This window comes from Erpetoichthys calabaricus, chromosome 12 (assembly GCF_900747795.2).
Source record: "Erpetoichthys calabaricus chromosome 12, fErpCal1.3, whole genome shotgun sequence".
Taxonomy (NCBI): domain Eukaryota; kingdom Metazoa; phylum Chordata; class Cladistia; order Polypteriformes; family Polypteridae; genus Erpetoichthys; species Erpetoichthys calabaricus.
This window is the reverse complement of record NC_041405.2, coordinates 6,998,106-7,023,448: the sequence shown is the minus strand read 5'-3', so window position 1 is coordinate 7,023,448 and position 25,343 is coordinate 6,998,106. Positions and strand designations below refer to the sequence as shown.

General features: G+C 40.0%; 2 protein-coding genes across 2 annotated transcripts in view; one reads left to right on the top strand and one right to left on the bottom strand.

Moving 5' to 3' along the window:
* Positions 1-15,013, top strand: part of stx4 (syntaxin 4) — a 42,753-nt gene extending 27,740 nt beyond the window's left edge. The window contains exons 5-11 of the mRNA XM_028791767.2: positions 2,950-3,023; positions 3,217-3,325; positions 6,811-6,884; positions 8,259-8,396; positions 8,749-8,859; positions 10,375-10,484; positions 14,732-15,013. Of these exons, the coding sequence (XP_028647600.1) occupies positions 2,950-3,023; positions 3,217-3,325; positions 6,811-6,884; positions 8,259-8,396; positions 8,749-8,859; positions 10,375-10,458 (590 nt within the window). The 3' untranslated portion in view covers positions 10,459-10,484; positions 14,732-15,013. The remainder of the gene's footprint in view (positions 1-2,949; positions 3,024-3,216; positions 3,326-6,810; positions 6,885-8,258; positions 8,397-8,748; positions 8,860-10,374; positions 10,485-14,731) is intronic.
* Positions 15,014-17,351: 2,338 nt separating this feature from the next.
* LOC114643072 (perforin-1-like) lies at positions 17,352-24,608 on the bottom strand. The gene is made up of 2 exons (XM_028791772.2): positions 23,965-24,608; positions 17,352-18,737 (listed from the first exon to the last, which is right to left on the bottom strand). Exons 1-2 carry the CDS (start codon positions 24,483-24,485, stop codon positions 17,522-17,524), a joined length of 1,737 nt encoding a protein of 578 aa, XP_028647605.1. The 5' UTR covers positions 24,486-24,608; the 3' UTR covers positions 17,352-17,521.
* Between the last annotated feature and the right edge of the window lie 735 nt (positions 24,609-25,343).

Genomic DNA, 25,343 nt, shown 5'->3' with positions numbered 1-25,343 from the left:
TCTAATTGATATGCAGTGTACAGCATCAGCTGTTAATTCTAATTTAGTCCCAACTGTATACCCTGATGCTGTTCTTTTCTATCTTCTGCAGCCCTCCTCCTTCCCACTTCTGTTTCATTTTATTTCTCTGTACACTTTTCTCCTTTTCTTCTGCCCAGCGTGGCCACGTGCAGGAATGACAGGTTGAGCAAGAATGAAAATTTCTGACACCAATCAGATCATCCTGTTTAATAGAACAAAAAAAAAAAATCACACCTTTTAGATGGCAAACCAGACATGCACAATAACAAAAATAATAATCTCTATTAGGCTGGCATAATGCAAGGGTTGTTCATTGGAGCTCCATCTAATTGGTTGTTCTTAATGGAACATGATGCTTCCTCCTGTGCAGCCAGACTTCTTATAATGTAAGAACCGGAAGGGGTGGTGCCAAGTGCCCTTCCTGCGGGGTTTTTTGGTGATGTGTGGAGAGAAGTGACTGTGTCCCTTCTCACCCTGGCAGATTATCGTACTCCTCAAACGAACCCATGATAGGATCCTGTGATGCACATGTGCAACACCTACTAACTTTTGTCTTGGTTGACCAGTCTTTTTATGTAGCACTAGTGTGGACCTATCAAGACTTCCTTGCCAAAACAAAAAACTCAAATTTCAAAACAGAAAGGTACTTGGTACTGATTGTGCCAGCCTGTAACTCATTCAATGGTGGGAATACAATTGCAAATGAAATCACAGACAATACTGAAAATGGCAATGAAAAGCAAAAACTACCTCTGCCTCCTTACACTTTTTTGAATGCTTAAACCTGAGTTTAGCGTATTGCTGTGTGATTCTACTGTACAACATGAAGTTCTGTTTATTGTAATCTGTTTATTATATGTAATAATCAATGTAATCTGCACTTCCGGGCACATTTGAATTGAAAATAATCTGGTCTGTATATGTATTGTAATTGCACATCACCGCTGGCCCAATACCAGCTGTATTTGTCTTGGTGCCAACCTTGCTTTGTGTTCAGGTTACGTATTGAACTTTTCACAGTTGCCAGTAGATGGGGCATGGATGTCAAATGAATCCTGTTTGCAATGTATTTTTATTTTATTAATTAACTTAATATGAAAGCAGGTCAAATGTGGATACTTTTCTGGATGATTTCAAATTACATAATACAGTGATCCCCCGCCTATCACGGAAGTTACGTTCCAGACCCATCAGCGATAGGTGAAAATCTGCGATATAGAAAGACCATATAAATAAACTTTTTTTTTTTTTTTAAAGTTTAAGCCTTAAAATACCCCTCCCACATGCTTTAAACACATGTAAACTTGTAATGGCGAGCGACGTCCACGTAATGTTTTCCTTCCCGAAGCATATCCAGGAGTTTGACCTTCTCCTGAATGGTCAAGATCTTCCTCTGGCGCTTAGGCTCAGTACTACCATTAGGCTTAGAAGATGCAGGACACATGGGAGCCATTGTAGGGTTCACAAAAAGTGTGCTCACAACAATCGGACCACAAGCAAGGTACGTGATACGCAGAGAACTGAGATGCGTTGGGGACCCACACTCGCTGTTATTGCGAGATTACACCTTGTTAGCAGCAGCCAATCATAGCCCAAGAGAATGAAAATCCTGCTCTGATTGGTTGAGTCTTGTCTTTCAGCCAATAACTGGCCTTATAAGAAATCATCTGGGTTCTGTAATGCGAAACTTTTTCTACCGTAGTGTACAATGTACGTATATTTCATGATTTTCTGTAAATGTTCATTATTTAATATACATATTGACTTTTTACTGCATTTTAGTCAATATTTACAGTTGTTATTATAAATTATAATACGTACTGTTCTAACAAACTCTTGTCTCGCACACGTAGTGACAAATGATAAGTGTACGTACATTTCATTATGAATTGCGACTGTCTACGTATTCCTGTACATAGCAGTATGTTTTATGATTTACTAGTGTATTGCGTAAATGTTACGTATATGTTAGTTATTATAAATTATTATATTGTTCTAACGAACTTATGTCTAGGACACGTAGTGACTGCTGAAAACCATATGCTTTGTTATGATTTGGCTGCAAAGTACACTACAGGTAGGATGTACTTAATGAATTTTTCCACGATATAGTGGGGGCACGATAGCTGAACCGCGATATAGAGGGGGATCACTGTATTCTGCATTCATGGATTATAGCAGAGTTTCTCAACCTTTAAGTATTTGCGACCCGAGTTTTCATAACACTTTTAATCACGCCCCCCTAATCTTTTTTTGAAAGGAACCCACTAATACCAATTTGTTCTTTTTTTAATTAATGATATATCATAGATGCATATTTTATTATACCTACTTAACTTTTATTGACTTTTATCTAACTCTATTTTTCTAGTATCAGAATGTAGTTTAAGTTCATTTGTTTTGGTTTCAATAGATGTATTTTTCATATTTTCGATTCTTGTTTTCTTTTTTTCACATCTTCGCGCCCCCCTAGGGGGACCCGCCCCACAGATTGAGAACCACTGGATTATAGAATACTCAGTGGGTGCTGGGTGTTTTTTGGAACCCTTACCTACGCAGAGTTTTTCTTTCTGTCCTCTCTGGCCACATGATTATAGCATCAGACCTCTCTTTAGAGACTTTAAAATTAATCTTTAGGGACTTGAAAACAAAATAAGGACTCTTATTTGTTTCTGTTACTTTCATATGTTAGGTATATGCATACTAATTTATTTTTGCGTAATAGTTTTGGTTTTTAAATTAATGTTTTTTATCTATTTCTAATTTGATTTTCTTGTTTACTTTGTCATCTTATAAAACCACTTTGAGTGACATTCTTTGTAGAAATAAATGTTATTAATCTGAACTCTGAATGTACGTACATGGGTAAACTAAGCATTGAAAGTACGCCTCTTAGAATTTTAGTATAAAGATTTGCTTCTGCCTCAGGTATTGAGCCCAAACCTGAAGAGGAGGACTCTCAAGAATACATCCCAGTGAACAAGAGGATGCAGAAAACACAGGTAAGGTTTATTTTTTTCTTTCAGAAGCTACAACATGCTGAGATGCCAAGTGTACAGTAAACTGTTCAGCATTAACAAGGCAGTAATATCGGATGGGTGTTGACCTAATCAGCAGTTCTCAAGTTAACTGGCCTGTCAAATTAAGTTACCGGCCAGATTCTTTTGGTGTTGACATGTTTTGTTTGTTTTCCAGCATGGCGTACTTTCAAGGGAATTTGTAGAGTTGATGGGAAAATGTAACACCATTCAGTCACAGTACCGAGACAGAAACATTGAACGTATTCAAAGGCAGCTGAAGATCAGTAAGTGACAGTTTTGAAAACTGGTTCAAATTGGGTCTCTTCAGTTTTTTAGAAGAATGTCTAGTTTAGATATTTTCAGCAAATTTTACTGTTGCAATTTAAATTGCAAATGTTTTCAGTTTCTAATCTTTTTCCCAGATGTGAAATATCCGATGAAAGGATACAGTTGTTACATCGTTTTATTTAAACACCACTGTTCTGGAACTATTAGAGCTATTGTCACATTAGAGAACAATACAAAATCTCATCTTAATGAGGTAATTACCAAAACATGAGCCCACAAGACCTCTTTCTGGGAATATGGCCCATCAAGATATTATATTAAAAAAAAAAAAAAAATTACCTGTCATGAAATGTACATGAATGAAGACCTCTAACAATGACCCTAGTAATATGAAAAGATTTTGTAATATAAACTGCACAGTGAATGAATCATTCACTTAACTTTCAAATGAACTTTCCATAAAAGCTCACCAACATACTGACTTTATAACATAATTTGGTACAGGTCACATTAAATGGGGCATTGCTGACTTCTGTGCAGTACATAAGATGCTGGTTTGCTTTTTATGGAGACTTTATTTACTATGCAAAAGACTTTTTATTAAGTAAGACATTTATTAAGTTTGCCTATAGCAGTGAAGGGCCCAGAATGCCAAATTGCATAATAAATGCAATACGCTTGATTTTATGATGCAGCTTTTCTGTATAGTTCCTACTGTCCTATAGAGGAAAGAATAACTACATGTTTTAAAGTCAGTTTTTTGAAGCAATGAGAATATTCAGAAAAAGGCTGAAGCAGTAGTGGCATGAGTGAAAGAGAAAGACGCTGAGCTTTAATCCATTTGCTCACATAATGGGAGGACTAAACAGTTGACAGCTTCACATGATCTGGTGATTCAACAGCTAATGAAACATTAGGCACTTTCCCACTGCAGGGCCTTTGTTTTCATGAACCCTAGACCACTTTTGTGTCTTTGTTTCCACAGCATAATAGGAAATGTCACCTTTTTGCAAAATATATGATGTGCAAAATAAGGTGTGTATGGGAGTTCTTGAGGAACCGTCCCCTCAACCCTACCCCCCTTCAAACCACCTTATTGCTTCAAAGCGATCACAACTTCACTAGGGAGATTATTGCTTTGATGTGATGTGTGGTGGCAGCTATGAAGAGTGATGCAGTGCAAAGTGCAGTGCACCATCTTTACCGATAACTCTCTAAATTTCAGATTACAAACAGATTTTTAAGAAAGCGCCGGTGGTTATAATCAACCAATCAGCATAATTAATCTCCTGAGCCTCACCTATGATATTTCCTGGTTAAATATAAAGTACATACTCTAGAGTAGGAACTAAAAAAGTACCAGGAACTGCAAATGGCTTGAGTTCCTGCAGCCGGAATGCTATAAAAGTTCCAGAGTCTCTAAAAAGTCCCTGTAATAAGAAAACACCTTTTAATAGAATCTTGTGCTGACACTTCATAACAACTGCTTTAATCCAACACTGTAATTATTTCATTGTTAAGGGCAGTGTGTTAGTGATGTGGTTATATGTTATTACTATATATAGAGGGGAATGAAAATCACGAAGAGTTTATTTGTAAAATGGCTAATGTATTGTAATCTACGGTTATTAATTAAAACTTTTGTTCTAAAAACTTAACTTTAGTCTAAAATGTTTACTCAAATAAAGTATACCAGTATTTCTTGAAACCGTCAGGATTTCTAGTCATAGTTTTTTGCCTCTTCTAGTTGGACTTATCCATAGGCAGCGTACGTGGCTCTTGTTGTTGCGTTGTATTTCCCCACACAATGTATTTACTCTTCAACAGTCGGGGAAACTTCACGGACTGTTCATTCAATGCTGAAATTGTTTGCGATTTGAATTTTGTGTTAAGTCAAATCATGATTTAGTGCAAAATTAATTAACTGTACTACTAAGGATACTTCCATAGCCTACAATTATAACATATAACTGACACTCATAATGAAAGTTTATTAAAATGTATCCTTTTGCTGTGTAAAGTAACTCCTGTTGATGTAATCCTATGAGTGAAGCTATAGAAAGTAAAGATTAATTTATTGACTCCTTCAAAGTCACTTTTTGACAGCATGCTTGCAGTTTTCTTGTAAATTGTGGGTTTTTAAATTTTAAGTTAGATACAATTCGAATGGGTATGATGTATGCAACCAGAACAGAAACGAAAAGGAGAACAAAAGAAGTGTAGTACTGCTTTTAATAACAAAGCTTAATGAAAACGAATGGCTCAATAAAACCAAATTTGCTTGCTTGTTGATTGGGTTAACACAGTTCCAGACTTCCAGGTGGAGAGCTGTGGGGAAGAAAGCCGAAGCTGTCCAAATATATTTAGAAATGTGTGCTGGAGCATCAGTAGGATGGGTTTGATAGCTCCAGTATAATGAAGCAAAATTGAGATTTCTTGTAGGATCATGTGGAGAGAGCAGAGACTGTTGAGAAGCAGACCTATGCAAGGAATGAGAATTGTCAGTCAAAGCGAGAGTTTTGAGTTATATAGGGACATCACATTGAATGCAGTGGAGACAGCGAAACAGAGTAGTAATGCGGGTGAAATGAAGCACCTACTGAACCAGCTGTACAGCTGCATTCTGGAGGAGATGGTCTGATAGCAGTTACTCGGAGCACTGCAAGGTAAGAGTTGCAGTTGTCTAGCCCAGGAAGAAGTTCACAGGTGGTAAGAAAGGATCATATTACAAGAAGTCCTCTTATTTTAGAGATCTGTGTTAAATACATGCTTATTTAGAATCTTTGTCTTGGCATAAGATACAATCCACTGCACATAATATTTGATGCTGTCCATCTTTTGAAATATTTTACAAATGAACACCAATATAGACTGTAGGGGACAATAATAACCATCATTCCCAAACCATCCTCCAATATTAAGTTATGTAAAGGAATTCTATTAAAAGTAAGGCAAAAGTATAGGCCATTAGCTGAAAAACATTTAATAATTACCGTTTTCCAATCTGTCCAAATTAATGCTGAGATGTAAAGTCCCCATGGTTATCTTTTCAGCAAATTTGTTTTTTTAGTATTTGTAGGTATAATCTACTCTTGAACAATTTAATATGTGTCTCTGTCCCAATCTGGGGAGGTAAAGTAACAGCCAAACCAATAAGTGTTTATAGCATTAAGCTGCTACAGAAGAGAGCTTGAGAGTCCAATCTCACTGCTTAAGTAACACTGTAACCCAGAACAACAGAATAGGCAACTTTACTTCCAGATATATTAAATAAATGCCATTCCATTGTGTTTTAGGCATTCTGTTTTGGGTTCCAATGAAATTATCACTTTGTTGAAACTATGCCCCTTTTTTTGAATATAGCAACCGTTACAAAAATTTCCATGTTTCAATATCAATTTAGTGTTTTTCTGCTTAAGATTGTGGTTTTTTTTTTTTTGTTGCCTCTCAGAATTTACATTCATTTTCTTAAAATTTTCAGCGGGGACCAATGTTTCTGACGAGCAGCTGGATGAGATGCTGGAGACTGGCCAGACAGACATTTTTACCCAAAATGTGAGTTTACAGTTGGTCTTGGATTGTAATTCTTTTGCTATTTTTATGAATATTTTTTTTTGATACTGAAATGTTATTTTCTTCAAATAAAACCATACATTGTTGCTGTATTATGTAGAACTTTGTTTTAAACTGAGAGCTTTGATGCTGTGCATTAGTCTTTAAATTTGTGATACTCCGCCTTTTTGTTGAGTTTGCTGTCCCTGCCAGCTATTAGGTTAATCTAATTCATTATCTACAGTAAGCTAAATTGCTTAGCAAATCTTTTTACTTTTAGAGCTTACTATGAAAGATGTCACATAAAACAACTTACTACAGGTAGTATTTGTGAGGATGAGGATGTTTTACAAGCATCAGCATTATCAGAGTCAGAGTGCCACCTTGTGACATTTGTAGGTAGTACTAGATAGCTTTTTTTTTCCTGATAGTCATGAAACTGAATGCTACAGTCTGGTGTTTTGCATTTGTGAACGGTAATTTTTGTCACAGTAACATTCAATACATCAATAGGCGATTTCATTTTTTTTTTTTTTTTTTTTTTTTTTTTTTTTTTTTTTTTTTTTTAATAACAAGTACATTTTAAGAGTAATGTTATCCGTTAAATTGTTTAAACTTACAATTGAACAATTGCATTTTCTTTGTGGACAAACGATAAAAAGTTTACAAAGTTAGTTTGAGTTAGAGCAAGTCACTTGCAGCAACCTTTTCCTTTAAGTGTAAAAAGAAAAATGGTATAAAACTCAATTTTGTGCTTGTAAACCACCCTGAAATTGTGTACACTTCAGAAAAGTGATTAAATGCATGTGCAATGCTGCTCACACTGAATATGTTAGTAAGCAGAAAAACAATCTGAAGAGTCTAGTATGTTTTTAGACTAAGATGTCAATAGACAAAATGATCATTATGGTACATTTGTTTCTAATTTGGATTTTTTGTTGTTTTAAAACTATTTCAGTTAGTGAAAGTTGATCAATTCTGTAAAACAGACCTATGGACCCATAGTTGATGTAGATAATTATTTGAAATTTTTCTATGGTTAGATAAACATTATAGGGAAAGGCAGTGTTCTTATAACTATGCCAAGTAATAGACAGGAAATTAGTCCTTCTTCCAGTCATGTAATTCTTACATATATTGTAAATATTTATGTGTGTGTATAAAGAAATGTATACTGTGTATGTGTGTGTTTAGTGTATCTATACTGCTGCATGACCTGCTCCTGAAGTGTGGTCTGATCTTAATCCATGAAAGGTAAAGACAGTCATATAATGACAATGTGCATTCTTTGTTTATCTTTATTATAATTGAAATATTCCAGGCCAACCTCACAGGGTTTTTCTCGTAACTGTAATCTGTTCTTTGCTCTGTCTGCAGATACTGAAAGACACGCAGGCCACAAAGCAGGCACTCAATGAGATTGAATCTCGGCATGATGAGATCCTCAAACTGGAAAGGAGCATCAGAGAACTGCACGAGCTCTTCCAGTACCTTGCAATGGAGGTAGAGGCTCAGGTGGGTCTGCAACTGTTTCTGCCTATGGTATTGGATATAGAATATTGTTGAAAGCTATACCTAATTTACTGACCTTTCTAAACAATTAACAAGCACTGCAGTTGATGAGTTAGGCTAATAGTTAATTGTTTAAATCACTTTTTAGTTGAAGTATTTAAGATACATACAGTATCTTCCCCGTGCTGATTCTTGAGTTGTATTCTCTCGTGACCATGTGATTCTTGTTTCTTCTTTAGTGTGTTTCCCAAATCAAATGATTGTTTTGATCAGCAACTTCATTTTGCACATTTTTTTTTTAATTTAACAATATTGTGATTTCATGGGTGATGTGTCCTTCATATTCAACTCACAGGGAGAAGTCATTGACAGGATTGAGGATAATATCTTACAGTCAAAGAATTATGTAGAGAAGGCTGCTGATCATATGCAGAGTGCTGTGGAAAACAAGCATAAAGCATGCAAGGTGAGAGGATCAGATTTCCACAGTGTTGGAGAATGCGGTTCCTTGGATCAGTTCCTTTTACTGAAAAAGAGAATGTTCAGCACTGTACATGCTGAGAAAGAAAGCGGAAGATAGATTTTCCAACTTGAGCATCCTGTAGCCAACTGCAACAGATGTCTGTGGGCCAGTCTGTGAGCATCAGTAGCAGACAGTTTGCTGTCGTTGCAAATACATCCTCAAGATATTCACTTTGAATATTTCTAACAATTAGAGTTTACAGTTACTGACAATTTTTGTGTTTTTATCCTATGCATCATTAAGGACAAGATGAAGGTAATGTAGACAAATGTTGCAAATGTAGACAGTCAGTAGGTGTTTGATTAGTTTTTTTTTTTTTGAAGTCTAAATATTTTTGACTAGTTTGTGTGTGTGTGGATGGACTGATTACTGTTCCTCACTGCACTTTTACAGAATATTGTCTTACATATAATTAAAACCCTATCTTAAGACATGTCATTGTTTACATCTCTGATCCTACAAATACTGTATTGTAGGTGAATCATGCATCTGTATATCTATTTATGCAGTGTGGATAAGTATATATGTATGCAACAGCATTATTTACATGCCCTTATGAATCAAACACTGAACAGCCGACTACTCTGCGGAATTCCTCTTTGATAATGGTTATTTATTTCTGCCACCAAAGGTAGTCCACGTGTGTAATTGCTGCTTCAGTGTTAGGCAGACTTTTGCAATCGCTTTCCCAAAAACTAAAACAAGTGAAAAACTGCAGAAAATGTCCATGATTTGCATCAATGTCGGCTCGAAGCCACAATGTGGCACTAAACATGTCATGTTTTATAAGACTGTTCAAATATATTAAACTTTCAGAAAATAAATGATGACAGTCATGCAGACTCTTCTCTGGGCGTGACACAATGTCTGATCAGGGTCTGATTACGTTTCTCTGGGCAGAATTTGCAAAGGAGTTGTGCTTCCATGTCTGTCGTTCATTCAGGAAAGGGTATGACATTTTCAATATTTTGTTGGCTAATTCTCTGTTTTAAATAGTGTAGCTCCGATCATCATTTCTTACTGGACATTAATGATCTTTGATTTTATGAATAGATGCTTTGCTCCTTAAATATTGTGGCTTCAATTTGTTAATCCTTCAGGTTAAACTTCCTATTTTGTAGATTAGTTTCAGAGCATTGGTTGCACCAGTATCCAAGCTGGATTTTGTCAGATCTGTATTTCTGGAACAGGCAAATCCTGATCCCATTCCAAAAAGCAGGATTATCAAGTTATCTTTGGCCTCACTTAATTCTGGTAGAATCTGTTCCAAAAATGCAGGTTTGTCTAAATCCAGGTTTTTCTGGAACGGAATTAGCCTGATTTTTTGTGAATCACTACTTACTTGAACCAGATTTCACACTAATCTTTCTTTCTGGAGAAGATCCCTGGTCACTTTCAGTCAAGCTCTCACGTTTCAGTCTTTAATGTGACGTATTGTTTTTTTGTTTCTTTGTACAGAAGAAAATCTGCATTGCAGTTTGCCTGAGTGTGGTCCTTCTCATCATTATAATTGCAATCGTCACTGCTGTCTTTGCAAAATAACATTGCATCACATTGTTGATAATAATGTAAGTGTATATGGTGTTTGCTTCCTGCATGTATCAGATTGATTTAGGATAAAATTGAGTAATTTAGAGACTACTTGTAGAGTTCTGTACTTCATAGTATTTAGTGAGGTTTGCAATTTTTGACTGCAGTTCTCATTCTAGTTATAACCCTTATGAAAGGCTGGTATGGTTTTAATTTGAGATATTTTTATATATTTTGTAAATTGTAAGTTTTAAAAATTCATTTGGGCATGTTCCATCCATCCATCCATCCATTGTCTCCCGCTTATCCGAGGTCGGGTCGCGGGGGCAGCAGCTTGAGCAGAGATGCCCAGACTTCCCTCTCCCCGGCCACCACTTCTAGCTCTTCCGGGAGAATCCCAAGGCGTTCCCAGGCCAGTCGAGACATATAGTCCCTCCAGCGTGTCCTGGGTCTTCCCCGGGGCCTCCTCCCGGTTAGACGTGCCCGGAACACCTCACCAGGGAGGCGTCCAGGAGGCATCCTGATCAGATGCCCGAGCCACCTCATCTGACTCCCCTCGATGCGGAGGAGCAGCGGCTCTACTCTGAGCCCCTCCCGGATGACTGAGCTTCTCACCCTATCTTTAAGGGAAAGCCCAGACACCCTGCGGAGGAAACTCATTTCAGCCACTTGTATTCGCGATCTCGTTCTTTCAGTCACTACCCATAGCTCATGACCATAGGTGAGGGTAGGAGCGTAGATCGACTGGTAAATTGAGAGCTTTGCCTTGCGGCTCAGCTCCTTTTTCACCACGACAGACCGATGCAGCGCCCGCATTACTGCGGAAGCCGCACCGATCCGCCTGTCAATCTCACGCTCCATTCTTCCCTCACTCGTGAACAAGACCCCGAGATACTTGAACTCCTCCACTTGGGGCAGGATCTCGCTACCAACCCTGAGAGAGCACTCCACCCTTTTCCGGCTGAGGACCAAGGTCTCGGATTTGGAGGTGCTGATTCTCATCCCAGCCGCTTCACACTCGGCTGCGAACCGATCCAGAGAGAGCTGAAGATCACGGCCTGATGAAGCAAACAGGACAACATCATCTGCAAAAAGCAGTGACCCAATCCTGAGCCCACCAAACCGGACCCCCTCAACGCCCTGGCTGCGCCTAGAAATTCTGTCCATAAAAGTTATGAACAGAATCAGTGACAAAGGGCAGCCCTGGCAGAGTCCAACTCTCACTGGAAACGGGTTCGACTTACTGCCGGCAATGTGGACCAAGCTCTGGCACTGATCGTACAGGGACTGAACAGCCCTTATCAGGGGGTCCGGTACCCCATACTCTCGGAGTACTCCCCACAGGATTCCCTGAGGGACACGGTCGAATGCCTTTTCCAAGTCCACAAAACACATGTAGACTGGTTGGGCAAACTCCCATGCACCCTCCAGGACCCTGCTAATGGTATAGAGCTAGTCCACTGTTCCGCGACCAGGACGAAACCACACTGTTCCTCCTGAATCCGAGGCTCGACTATCCGACGGACCCTCCTCTCCAGGACCCCTGAATAGACTTTTCCAAGGAGGCTGAGGAGTGTGATCCCTCTGTAGTTGGAACACACCCTCCGATCCCCCTTCTTAAAGAGGGGGACCACCACCCTGGTCTGCCAATCCAGAGGCACTGTCCCTGATGTCCATGCGATGTTGCAGAGGCGTGTCAACCAAGACAGTCCTACAACATCCAGAGCCTTGAGGAACTCCGGGCGTATCTCATCCACCCCCGGGGCCCTGCTACCAAGGAGTTTTTTGACCACCTCGGTGACCTCAGTCCCAGAGATGGGGGAGCCCACCTCTGAGTCCCCAGGCTCTGCTTCCTCATTGGAAGGCATGTTAATGGGATTGAGGAGGTCTTCGAAGTACTCCCCCCACCGACCCACAACGTCCCGAGTCGAGGTCAGCAGCGCACCATCCCCGCCATATACAGTGTTGACACTGCACTGCTTCCCCTTCCTGAGACGCCGGATGGTGGACCAGAATCTCCTCGAAGCCATCCGAAAGTCGTTCTCCATGGCCTCCCCAAACTCCTCCCACGCCCGAGTTTTTGCCTCAGCAACCACCAAAGCCGCATTCCGCTTGGCCTGCCGGTACCTATCAGCTGCCTCCAGGGTCCCACAGGACAAAAGGGTCCTGTAGGACTCCTTCTTCAACTTGATGGCATCCTTCACCGCCGGTGTCCACCAACGGGTTCGGGGATTGCCGCCACGACAGGTACCGACCACCTTACGGCCACAGCTCCGGTCAGCTGCCTCAACAATAGAGGCACGGAACATGGCCCATTCGGACTCAATGTCCCCCACCTCCCTCGGGATGTGGTCGAAGTTCTGCCGGAGGTGGGAGTTGAAGCTACTTCTGACAGGGGGCTCTGCCAGACGTTCCCAGCAGACCCTCACAACACCTTTGGGTCTACCACGCCTGACCGGCATCCTCCCCCACCATCGAAGCCAACTCACCACCAGGTGGTGATCAGTTGACAGCTCCGCCCCTCTCTTCACCCGAGTGTCCAAGACATGTGGCCGCAAGTCCGACGACACGAGCACAAAGTCGATCATCGAACTGAGGCCTAGGGTGTCCTGGTGCCAAGTGCACATATGAACACCCCTATGCTTGAACATGGTGTTCGTTATGGACAATCCATGATGAGCACAGAAATCCAATAGCAAAACACCGCTCGGGTTCAGATCGGGGGGGGCCATTCCTCCCAATCACGCCTTTCCAGGTCTCACTGTCATTGCCAACGTGAGCATTGAAGTCTCCCAGCAGAACGAGGGAGTCCCCAGAAGGTATGCCCTCTAGCACCCCCTCCAGGGACTCCAAAAAGGGTGGGTACGCACAAACAACAGTTAGGACCCGTCCCCCCACCCGAAGGCGAAGGGAGGCTACCCTCTCGTCCACCGGGGTAAACCCCAATGTACAGGCTCCAGGTCAGGGGGCAATAAGTATACCCACACCCGCTCGGCGCCTCTCACCAGGGGCAACTCCAGAGTGGTACAGAGTCCAGCCCCTCTCAAGGAGGGAGATTGGTTCCAGAGTCCAAGCTGTGCGTCGAGGTGAGTCCGACTATATCTAGCCGGAACCTCTCAACTTCGCGCACTAGCTCAGGCTCCTTCCCCTTCAGAGAGGGGACATTCCACGTCCCAAGAGCCAGCTTCTGTAGCCGAGGATCGGACCGCCAAGGTCCCCGCCTTCGGCCACCACCCAACTCACACTTCACCCAACCTCCTTGGCCCCTCCCATAGGTGGTGAGCCCATGGGAAGGGGGACCCACGTTGCCTCTTCGGGCTGTGCCCGGCCGAGCCCCATGGGTGCAGGCCCGGCCACCAGGCGCTCGCCATCGAGCCCCACCTCCAGGCCTGGCTCCAGAGTGGGGCCCCGGTGATTTGGGCATGTTTTAATTCAAAATGCTTTATTGTTAATATTTTGTCGTTGAGTGCAATTAATATAATATACATCAGTATTCAAGTGTAAGGACCAGTGCCTAGTTTCTTATAGTAATTGTTCAATGTGTCCTTATTTATTAGAACCTGTAAATGCTCTAATCATTTCTAAGGTTCCTACTTACACTAACATTTTCAAACACCTGCAATAGAAAGCACTTGAGCAGATCCAACCCTTCTGGATTTGTGCCTGATGCTGTCAAGACTGGCAAATTTCAAAATGAGTCAACCAATTATTAAATGCTTGGACAGAAAATGGATGGTCACAAATTTCCCATTCATCCATAATCAAATGTGCACAATCCACAATATGGTCTTGTCAGCCCAGAGTCTTTTCTGGCAGCGTTCAGCACAAGACAGAAATTAGCCTTGGACAGGGAATCTGCAGAGGGCACTTATCAAAATGGGTGACTTTTTTTTAAGAGCTCTTTTGACAGAAGCAGGGATATGAAGAAATAATTTCAGGGAATCTAGGGGTTTGACACTTATTTCATTATAAATATAATTTTGTTTAGCTTACTATTTTTGATATATTCAATAAATAATTGATCACCAAAAAAAAAAAAATTAAATCCAGGAATGTAAATTCACAATTGGCTCCAAGTATGTTAGTATAAAGGAATGAGCCTCAGACTGTAAAATCTGCCTCTTTACTGCCTTAGAGTTGTCAATATAGTTCAGGTTTATTAGAGTCAGTATTTTTATATTGTTGAAAGCATGTGAGTTATGTGTTTTTAATTAATCACATTTTCCACTTGTATATTCTAGCTAGCCAATGACATATGTACTTCTTTGCCATTTGTCTTTTTCAGAACTTGGTTTTATCTGTACCTCTGTCCAGAAAGTGTCATGTTTATCACAGTAACTGAGCCCTGGTGGACTGTAGGCCGAATCATCTTTGTAAATGCTGTGCCTTCACCAATCACTGGCTTTGGCTGAGATACTGAAACCAACATTGAACTGTATACTGTGCAGAAGACTTGAAACCAAGACTGGATGGTCTTCCTTTGTGACCTGGATTTTATAGGGAAATCACATGTTCCAGCTGCTTGGAGACTTCTCCTGGATTTTTATAACAAACTGTGTATTATTCTTTTTTTTGTTTGTTTTTTTTTTTTGTTTTTCTTAATAATTAAAAAAAAAAAAAAAAGATTTCAAGTCATGTTGTAGATCCTGTTCTTAATGTCACCAACTACCAAGTCATGAATTATTATTATTAAGTCAAGACTCACCCTCATGCCAGGGTTGTGCTTGGCTATCATTACAGAGTACGCATCCTCTTCTTTCTAACTACCTGATGTTATTGTTTACTCATAGTTCAGTTTACCTGCAAACATCAGTACAGACTTATTTGTAATAAAAATCCTTTAGCATAGGAGTGTAAGATTTTTTTTTTCTTTCATAATACAACAAATGTTTATCTTCTTGGAATATTGTTAATGTTCGTCTGGCTGGACTGTCAGCTTTGATTGTCAGGTGACCTACAGAGTAAAGACGAGCCTAGAATGGATGCCAAGGTGTAGGTTTTACATGTTTGAGTCTGTCAGACATTGAGATCATGTGAATGTGTGAATCAAAATGTTTACCATGTAAGTAAGGTGAGTGACCTTTTAAGAGCTGTCCTTGTTGTGTAGATATTCTTTTGTGGCGGTCAATATACTGTCAGGCCTGAATATGAATGCAGACTCTGAAAGTGAGAGTTGCCCATTTATTACAGATCATAGTTTAAGGTGATAAGAGATTAGGAATGGGACTTAAGTGACGCTTACAAACACATAATATAACATTGTTTCAAATAATTGAGGGTCACAAAAGGCAGACAAATATCCCATCAGCATTGGGCAAAATGACAGGAAACCACTCTGGATGGAGCACCAGTTCAGTTCAGGCTACACTTACACATACCGTACAATCACACGCGTACAGAACCAGTTTAGGTTTTCAAGTTAACCTCGTAATGTGTCTTTGGAATGTTCTAGGAAAACTAAACCACATGGGGTGAGGTCCATGGTGATGGAATGGGAATGTTTGAGATTCCAAACCCAGGCACTGAATCCCTGATGGAATCAGACCTAGCCACAGGGCCACCATGTCATGTGCTATACTTTCATGTTTAAAGTAATTCTTGTACATCCCCAAAACTGTTTAGTTTGGTTTAGGGTTGTGGACAGGGAACCAGTTTGTTACTGGGTTACACACTCGTACAAGAACACATTTTCCAGTTAACCTCACTTTGTCCGTCTTTGGATATGTGACCCAAAAAAAAAAAAAACCTATGCATACATGAGAAGAACATGCAAAGTCCACTTGGACAATGGCGACAACAACAATAATATTCAGTTCTATAGCACCAACAAAGTTGTTACCCTGCATTTTCAAAGCAAGCTCCTGACGATGTTCCTTTCATTGTCGAACCTTCTTTATCCAAGATGGGGTGGTGTGTCCAGACCATGGCCCAACAACATTGGAAAACTCCTAAATTAGGAGTTAAGTCCTATTTTGCACCCAGTCTTTAGCTTTTCTTTTGAGTTAAATCTTGGAGTTTAAAACATCGAGCTAACTTGTCTTTGAGCATTTGAGTGTTTAAAACAAAATGAATTGGATTTTTTTTTCTGGCAGAGTGGTTCTATACACAGGCTTCTAATACCTTAACTCTTCTGGAAATAAAACAGTACTATAGAACCTTTCAGGACGATGTGGGTTTGAGGTTTGATATGCAGATCAACATAATTTGAGTAAAGTAATGCTATTGCTGTTGGATGGTTATTGATTTTGAGACTTAACCTGTTTTTTTATTAAAATGTTTTCCAGTGGAATCCAGCGTTGGAAATTCTCAGTCGTGTTTTTTTCTGGAAGGCACATCGTTAATTAAAACTTTAATATGTGCTTGTGAAGAATAAAGGAAAACCAAAGGAAAGTAAAAGATGGTAAGAAAAGACCAAATTATCTGTTAGATTTCATGTCTGACTGCTTCTCATCCAACTGAACAACTGAGGGGTCTTAGCCACGTGGTTATCACTATTTAACAGAATTAGGCAGTGCTAATACCGACTGAAAATTAATCATTTTCATGAGTCATAACTAAGGTTTCGGCGTCAAAATCAATCAGTGATTAAGTCAGTCAGGTTGTAATTCACCTCGTCTGACCCAACATAAACTTTGTGAGTTGAGTTTATGGATAAGGGATTATTGCCTTTTATTATATCTTTTTATTTTCTGTAATGTATTTAAAGAAAAGAACAACACTGGCCCAGAAGCCTTTTCCCTTTGGGAGCTTTGTGTAAATAACAGGTTTTCTGTGCCATCGGGCTATGATTGACTTTTTTTTGTTGTTGCAGCATATGTGATCACAACCTTGTATTTCAAAAGATGGCTAACATTGAAGTTTCGCAAAACAATTTATTGCTTTTAAGATTAAGATATTGATCATTTTAAGAAATGGCAAATTTTAATGTAAAATCATTTTTATTGGTCTAAATGTTGAACGATTCTTTGCCTTGAAATATCTGAGGTAATTTTAGAATGTGCTTTACACAAGAAATAGTAAAAGAAACAGAAATGTAATCTCAAATCACCAAACCGATCTCGCGCTCTTAGTTCCACTAAAGATGCTTGCTGTGGTTTCTTTGAGGGATTTTAGAATCCTGTAGATGGAACTGATTCCACTTTGAAACGGAGCTCTGTGTGATGGGAATAGCATTCCTGGACACAAAGCTGTCCATCAGGCTGGTGCTTATGGGTGAAGGCTGGTAGTTTCTGCAAGTTTCGCCACCCAGGCTGGGTGCACATCTTATGGTGTAAGAGAAATGCACAGTGCCATGATTTAAGGTGCACATCTTTTTATGGTTTCCATGTTTAATGCTTATGGTACAGCCTCCGAGATAATCATGCCACCACTTGTACCACGCGTTGTCCTCATCCCACACTTCTACCTTGATCTGAGCGATCATTGACAGCTCAACTGTCCCAAAATCCAAGTCCATATTCCATACAGGGTTATTGTTTTCATAAATGATGTTGGTTTGCAACTTCTTGTCTCCAAAGAAAACCTTGACGTATCCATCAGTTTGGCTCCAAGTGTCCCCATACAGACCCTCGGCTTTGTTAACTCTGACACTCAGTTCAGCTATCCCAAGCTTTCTGGGGCAGCACATATTATCAAAGTTGGGGTTTTCATTACAAACACACAAGCAGGAATTATGTTTGCTGGCGAATGAGCCGTCCTTGCACTTGCTGGAACAATGTGTTTGGAAGCCATTTCTTTGAATGTACTTGCTAATGGCCAGCCTCATATTCCTTTTCTTTTTGGTATCGTTTTGGATCAGCATATGAAGTGGTTCTAAGGAATACTGAATCACACCAGGAATAGATTTAGTGGATTCTAACCAGTTTTTGTAGGCATTTGGGTCTAATTTGCTGGAGAAAAGGAGATTTTCTATATTACTATTGCCACCTTGGATGAAGGTTTTGCGATCTGAAAATGTGGTTGAGAACCTGTCCCCAATTTTCAAGTTTTTCTTCTTCTGCTCACAGTACTTATAGGCAGTATTTGCTGTTATTGTCCCTTTAATGGTGGTAGAGGCCTCTACGTCCAGACAGTCCTTCACATCTTCTACCTTTACCCCATTTAAAGCAGCCTCACACGTCTTGATGGCTGTAATTGTTTTTACTTTGCCACCTAAGCTGACATGTGTAATGAAATGAGTTCCATAAGTATCAATAATCTTCTGATAAGCCATCTTCTTGTATCTCTTGGGAAGTTTCTGAATAGAATCTGAAAAATGTTTCAGAAGTGGAGGATTCTCAATCAACCTGTAGCTAAAGAGAAGAGAGAGAGGCCAGAAAATTATTTATTGGAGATATACACTAACTGTGTTATCCCTCAAAAGCCTTCATTTAATATTTATCTTGCACATAACTTTAGTGGTTAGTCATGCGAAATGAAAAAAGTTAATTGCAAGGCTTGTCCATTAATAAGTGCAAATGGTCAAGTCAAGTTGGAGAGCGTGCACTGGTACAGTGCGTTGCCGCACCTACTACACAGCAAAACAACTCGGGATCCCGGTTTGCAACCCCTTCAGTCCCACCCTCCAGAAATGACCCTCTATTTGCCTCAGCCGGGTGTTATGTGGGTGACCCCTTGGTTTGGTCCAGCCACTCGGGTCCCTAACAATGAGGATCTTACGAGCCGAATCACCCTCGGGGAAACACGCCACGTGATCCTTTTGGTTTTTTTGCATAAAAATTGAATCCGATTTCTACAGTATGGAGATATGAAAGAAGTTAATGACATTACAGTGCCACTGATTCTGCCATGTTTCATTCAGTCCATCAGTTATCTTTTAAGTAGCAGAAATAAAATCCATATCTTTTAAAGTTAATTAAAAATACTGTTGAAGCCAAGAAAATGTTTTCTGTGGTCTTTTTTTAAATTGTTTTGTTATTATAGAAATACTATAAATGATGGGTTGCATTTCTGCCATCTAACCAGAAGTGGGGATCTGGCCTACATTCCACTTCAACTGGGAAGTCGGAAATTCTGAGTTCCCAGTAGGACGTTTCCCACGAGTTGGCTTTCTTACTTATAAAGTGGAGAGATTCTAACTAACGCCGACCCGCACATCAACAGAAGTGAAAGCTGTAGTATCCTACTTGTTATTAGCACTTCTGTCTGTTTGTGTCTCATTAAATCGGTCCCACTAGCAGTACTGTCCATGTCACTGCAGTGTTTGGGTGCACAAAAATCCACACAATGCGATGTTCAGTAGTCGTCTGTATTCTGAAAGAGTAAGCATTGCAGATGTTTTCCTAGTGCCATCTGTATTCGTTTTCCTATTGTTTTGCTAGAACACGGTCAACTCGGCTGTGACTTCATTCCCAGCTCTGACATCCAATTACTGAGGGAAAAGGAATACAGCATGACCTTAAGGTCTTGTGCTGCTATTGCATATGGTGGGGTCATGTAAGGGTTTTTATTTCATTATTAATTTTTTTTTTGGAGGTGATCTGTTTGCTGCCACTAACTTCTGCTTCTATTTAAATAATCAAACTAAAATAGCTTTTTCCTATACGGGTCTAAGAGGAACCAGAGCTGGTCCTGACCACAGTGCTTGTAAGGTAGGAACCATCATTAAAGTAGATACCAGGCAATTTTCAGTAGTTTCTGTATCAGGAAATGAGTGGGGAAAAAATGTTCAAAAATACAAAGGGAGAACATGCACACTCCACAAATGCAGCCACTTTCCATTTTTGTTTTAATTTTGCACCAATTTGTAATCGCACTGTGTCCATTTCAGGGTCATGGGTGGCCAGACCATATCCCGACTATACAGGGTGCAAAGTCATTAAGCAAACTTGGTTGGAACGAGTACCCATCACAGGGCCTTACAGATGTACGCCAACTATCTCAACCAAGCGTCTTTTGGCAGTAGCTGGGCAAACTGGAGTACACAAGAATAAAAAACACAAAGACAGCAAGAGAATCTCCTAACAACACAGACGTAGTGACCAAGTCACAATGAGGTTAGCAGTGTTGAGCAGTACACACCTGAGCTGCAGGTCGCTTCAAAGGATGTGGTTAATATCATAATTTTAATTTTATGCAGTAGAACAATTTGGAAAAGATAGGGCAATTCAACCCAACAATACTATTGACCTAGATTCTTCAAAATAACATCATGTCGAAACTTGAAGATCCCTAAAGCCCTGCTGTTGACCGCACTACTTTTGCTTTATTCCATGTGTCAGTGGTTCTCCATGTGAAGAAAAACTTAATATTTATTGCTAAATTTGCACTTCGTACAGTGGATCCCACATGTTATTTTAAAATAAGTTTTGCAACAAGAACATGGAGACACAATTGGAAGCTTTCTAATTCCCTTCATAATTTTAAACACCTCAATCACATCACTTCTTTATCTACTTTTGCCTCCTGTTGGGATGAGCTGACGTTAAAGACAGTAATGCTCTTTTGCAGGCATCCTGCGCCATGTCTCTGGCAACGTGTGAACAATTTTATTCCAGCGGTATCCTCTGAAATGCTGCAATACCTTAGTATTTTGAATTACTAGCATGAGACTGAAGGTCAACCAGTTGCACTTGCAGTGCAAACAACCTTGGCCTTGATGGAGCAATTGAGGTTTCTCAAATGGTAGTTTAAACCAGGGGTCTCCCAACACGTCTCTCGCAAGCTACTGGTAGCTCGCCACCCCTTTCCAAGTAGCTCGCCAAAGGGTTAATAAATCCTACATAAATCTGAAAACTTGATTACTCAAATTAGGGGTGGGCGATCTTTCCAAAAAAATCATATCACGATCCACAATCTGAATTGCAGTCTATCTTTTCAATGTGGCATACACTTAAGAAATTATCCAGACTCAAAACTCATCAAGACCTAAGTAACACTTAATTTCAAATATCAAATAAAGTTGAATTCAATTGTTCTCTCGTTTTCTAGCTAAGCGGAGTTAAGGAAGACACCCTGAAGATGGCGAGTGAGTGAGGAAGGCCCCGGCCCGCTGTGTGGATCTCGGATTCACGCTAATAAATCAGTACTGCAAGCTAACTATGATACATAGCAAAATGTTTCAGTATCCTTGTCAGCATCTGCTGACCAATTCTCATTGTCAGCACTATCGCTTAGTTTTGTTTGGTTGTTCTAAATCAGGCTTTAAAAGTATCTTGTCTACACACCACTGTGTTTTGGTTGAAGGCTGTACCACACTCATGAATATTAATGATTTACCTTAAAGTAGCAAATCAGAGACTTTTGCAGCATGATGTTATTGTTTCCACTAGATGGCAGCAGAATGCTGTCCCGGGTGTAATTCAGGCTTCATGCTCTACATTGGATCATACCAGCAATATCCTGAAAGACACTGGGGCTTAACTGGTTTTACATAGAATTCCAACCCGAAGAGAAACTCACAGTTAATGCTGACATGGGGGTTAAGGGAGCCTTTTTCGACTTAACAGAGGTGGCTATGTGAGGACCTAATCCACGTGTTCAGAATTCTCAAGAGCATTGGCAAAGCTGTTAAAATTCTTTTAGTTAAACAGTCAATCACATACTAGATGACATTATTTCAGATGGAACCACACAAAGATTTGAGGTAGTCCAGAACAAACCATATAGCTCAAGCAAAGACCCAAAAACCTTTATAAAACATCTGCATTAGATATTAGGACAACTTCATTATATGTTGAGCTGAAGGGATTCTAGAAGGTCCTCATTTTCTTTAATGTCTGACATGAAGTCCACTGGTAACAGATACCAGCTGTTCTTATTGCATGTCAGGGAAAAAATGGGGATTAGGTGAGTATAACTCGGGGGTCACCAACACTGGTCCTGGAGCACTACTGTGGCTGCTGGTATTAATTTGGGCTCATTTCCTAATTAGTGAACAGTCTTTGCTGCTAACCTTTTTTCCCCCCACATTTTAGTTGACTTTTATATATATATATATATATATATATATATAAGATTCAGTCCTGAATTTCTTTTTTAGATGCAAAGTGAGTCAACAGACAACTAGCTAAGTCGGAGCCTCAAACTCTAATCACTTTCTTTATTAGAACTCAATTCTTGCTGTTAACTAAACCCATTAAGTAATTCCGTGGCTTATTGCTGCTCTTATTCTGCCGCAGCAAACATTTCCAAAATTGTTGATTTTCTTTTTTCTAAGAGCACCGTCGAGACGTTTTGTGGGCATGAGTGGATCGAGATTACTGAGACCTTCACCTTTCTTTATTTCTTTAAGCGAAACCTAAAAACTCATCTTTTTAGAAAGTCCTTTTGTTAATGTATTTTATAGATTCTTCTGTTTATTTTTTTTTTTTAATTTTTTATTCTATTTTTACTCTGTAGCACTTTGGGATTGCTAAAATATAAAGTGCAATATAAAGAAAATTTATTATTATTATTATTTTCCAGCATTGTATGATGGACACAGGTTAACTGCTCATCTATTGCTGTGTTTTGTATTGCATGATTGTTTGGCTTCTAAGAAATAATTAAGGAGTCTCAGTCATAAACTGCAAATCAATTAAAAGGGAAAAAGGGTCTCTCTTTGATTTGCCTTTCCCAAGATTTCTTCGTTTTCTTCTTGTTTTCTTAGGGCATCAAGGCAGGGGGTTGGCGAAGGGGGGATTGGTTGAGTTGTCAAAAAACAGGGCCTGCTAAAGCCCATTGAGGCATTCCTTGTGTGATTTTTGGGCTATACAAGAAATGAATTGTTAAGTGAATTGGTGATGCTAAATTGTCCCTATTTGGTTTGTTTAGTGACGCTAAGTTGGCCCCTTTGGGTTTGTGGTATGTGTGAGAGAATTTGTTTTCCCCTGCAATGGACTGTCACCTCGCCAAGTGGATTGTTCCTGCCTTTTGCCTTATGCTTGCTGGGATAGGCTCCAGCCCCTCATGACCCCTCTCAAGATTAAGCAGGCTTAGAAAAATGTTATGGTATGATGGAAATGTTGTAAAATAGCAATAATAATTAGTTTTTTGATACAGAAGAACTTTTGTACAAAGACATTTAAAAAATTAAAATGTAACCATTGCAAGAAAAGAACTCCTCCCATTTCACTCTCAAAGTGGTCCACTGCTCTGAAACATTTACTCAGTTTCCCTACTTACTATGTTTGAGGGGTCGAAAAGAATTTTGAGTCTTTGGAAGATGGCCTGGAAAAGTTTGGAAAGTACTGGCCTAGACAGGAGAATGTTTTCCTCAACTTATCGGTGCTCTTTAAAAACTGTTATAATTGTATGCTCTTTAACATGTAGACCTGCGTACTAAAAGCAATGGAAAATAAATTCCAATCTCCAGCTTTTAGATAGCTTTAACAAACTAATCTCCATTTGTTCAGAAATTTCCCCTCTGGACTGACTGGAGAGCCTCCTCTGTCTCAATTTCTGACACCCAAGTCAATTCCATCCTGATGGCACATTGGACGCCCAGTTATTAGGAAAACTAGTGACTAATTCTTAGAGACAGGAGTTGAAATGTAAAGATGTGGCAGCAAGTTGTGGTAGAAACTACGTAAGCGTTACCTGTAATGCTGGCATTGAAAGGTTTGGCTGGAGAAGCTGGTTTTGTCATGCTTTGTCCTTTCCATGGAGAACTGTGATTCTTTGGAGTGACTCCCAGCTAGCACTACTGATCCTTGGGTTTTGAATGAGAGACCAACCTTCCAGTCATTTGTGATAACGCTGGACGTTTCGTTCACCAAGGATTCGCTGGAATCAAAGACAACACTTTTCATGGTGGCTGAGCATTTGACACTGGGCCGCCAGTCGACCATTGCCATGGGCAACTTTTGAACCTTGTTTTCTAGGAAGGGGTTTTTGATGAGAGTACACTTCTCATCTGTATTTAGGTAGTCTTCCATGTTGATCATGTATGCTTGCTTGTTTTCCATTGTGACAATGTCGACCCCTTCTCCTCCCAGGTTGTAGCCAGGCACAAATTCTGCACTCTTGCATTCATCAGGAGTCCCCAGAAAGCTGTATTCCATAGCATAATGGACAGCAAGGAACTGAATCGGCACAATGAGGAGAGATGACAGAGTCATCGTCAAGATTAGTCAAAAGAACTTTGTTGCCAATAAACCTGAAAATGGACAAAAGGTAAAAAATTAAATCAATAATATTTGCATTTTTATTGATCAAACTATTTTATCCAGAGTCACTTATGATTTTTCACCTGTTCCCTACTTCCATTTTCTACTTCAGTGTTCAGGAGGGCTAAGCCTGTCCTGGCAGAATTGGGTGAAAGGCAGAAAGTAACCCCGAAACCTGAGCATCAGATGACAAACCCCCACATCTACTCATAAGGGGCTAATGGGTTTTCAACTATAAACCAAGAAAACTCACCTGAACAAAAGGAGAATGGTCAAAATCCACATGTGCTCAGGTCCTGCAATCAAACTAGGGTTCGTAGACCCGGGAGGCAGAAGCACTAACCAGTTTATCACTGTACCACCTCTACATAATATAGTTGCTTCAGCTTTAAACCATAAGCTTGTTAAGTGAGGGGCATAAAGTAAGGCAGCAGATGGGGATGAATTGGTACCTGAGAAGCTAAAAAGTCTGATTGCTGAATTGCTAGAGTTATCTGGTAATGGTGAACATCTATGTCTGTTACAGCAGGGCTAGGCAACGTCGGTCCTGGAGTGCCGCAGTATGTGCAGGTTTTTGTTCCAACCCAGTTCCTTAACGAGAACTCAATTATTGCTGATGAAGCACATATTGCTTAAGTGACATTTTAATGCTTCATTTTAGTGGTCTCGCTTGTTAAGGTTCTCCAACCTTAATTGCTTATTTCAATCTTAAACTGCTGCATTCAGTGTTTTAATTGCTCCTTATTAGCAATAAGATGTAAAACAGGGGTAGGCAATGTCGGTCCTGGTGAGCCGCAGTGGCTACAGGTT

Bases quoted from the DNA above. Each gene is read 5' to 3' on its own strand.
- LOC114643072 (XM_028791772.2), bottom strand. From the start codon at position 24,485: ATGACTCTGTCATCTCTCCTCATTGTGCCGATTCAGTTCCTTGCTGTC. The intron at 18,738-23,964 runs GTAACGCTTACG...TCTTCTCTTTAG, and splicing joins TTTCAATGCCAGCATTACAG to CTACAGGTTGATTGAGAATC.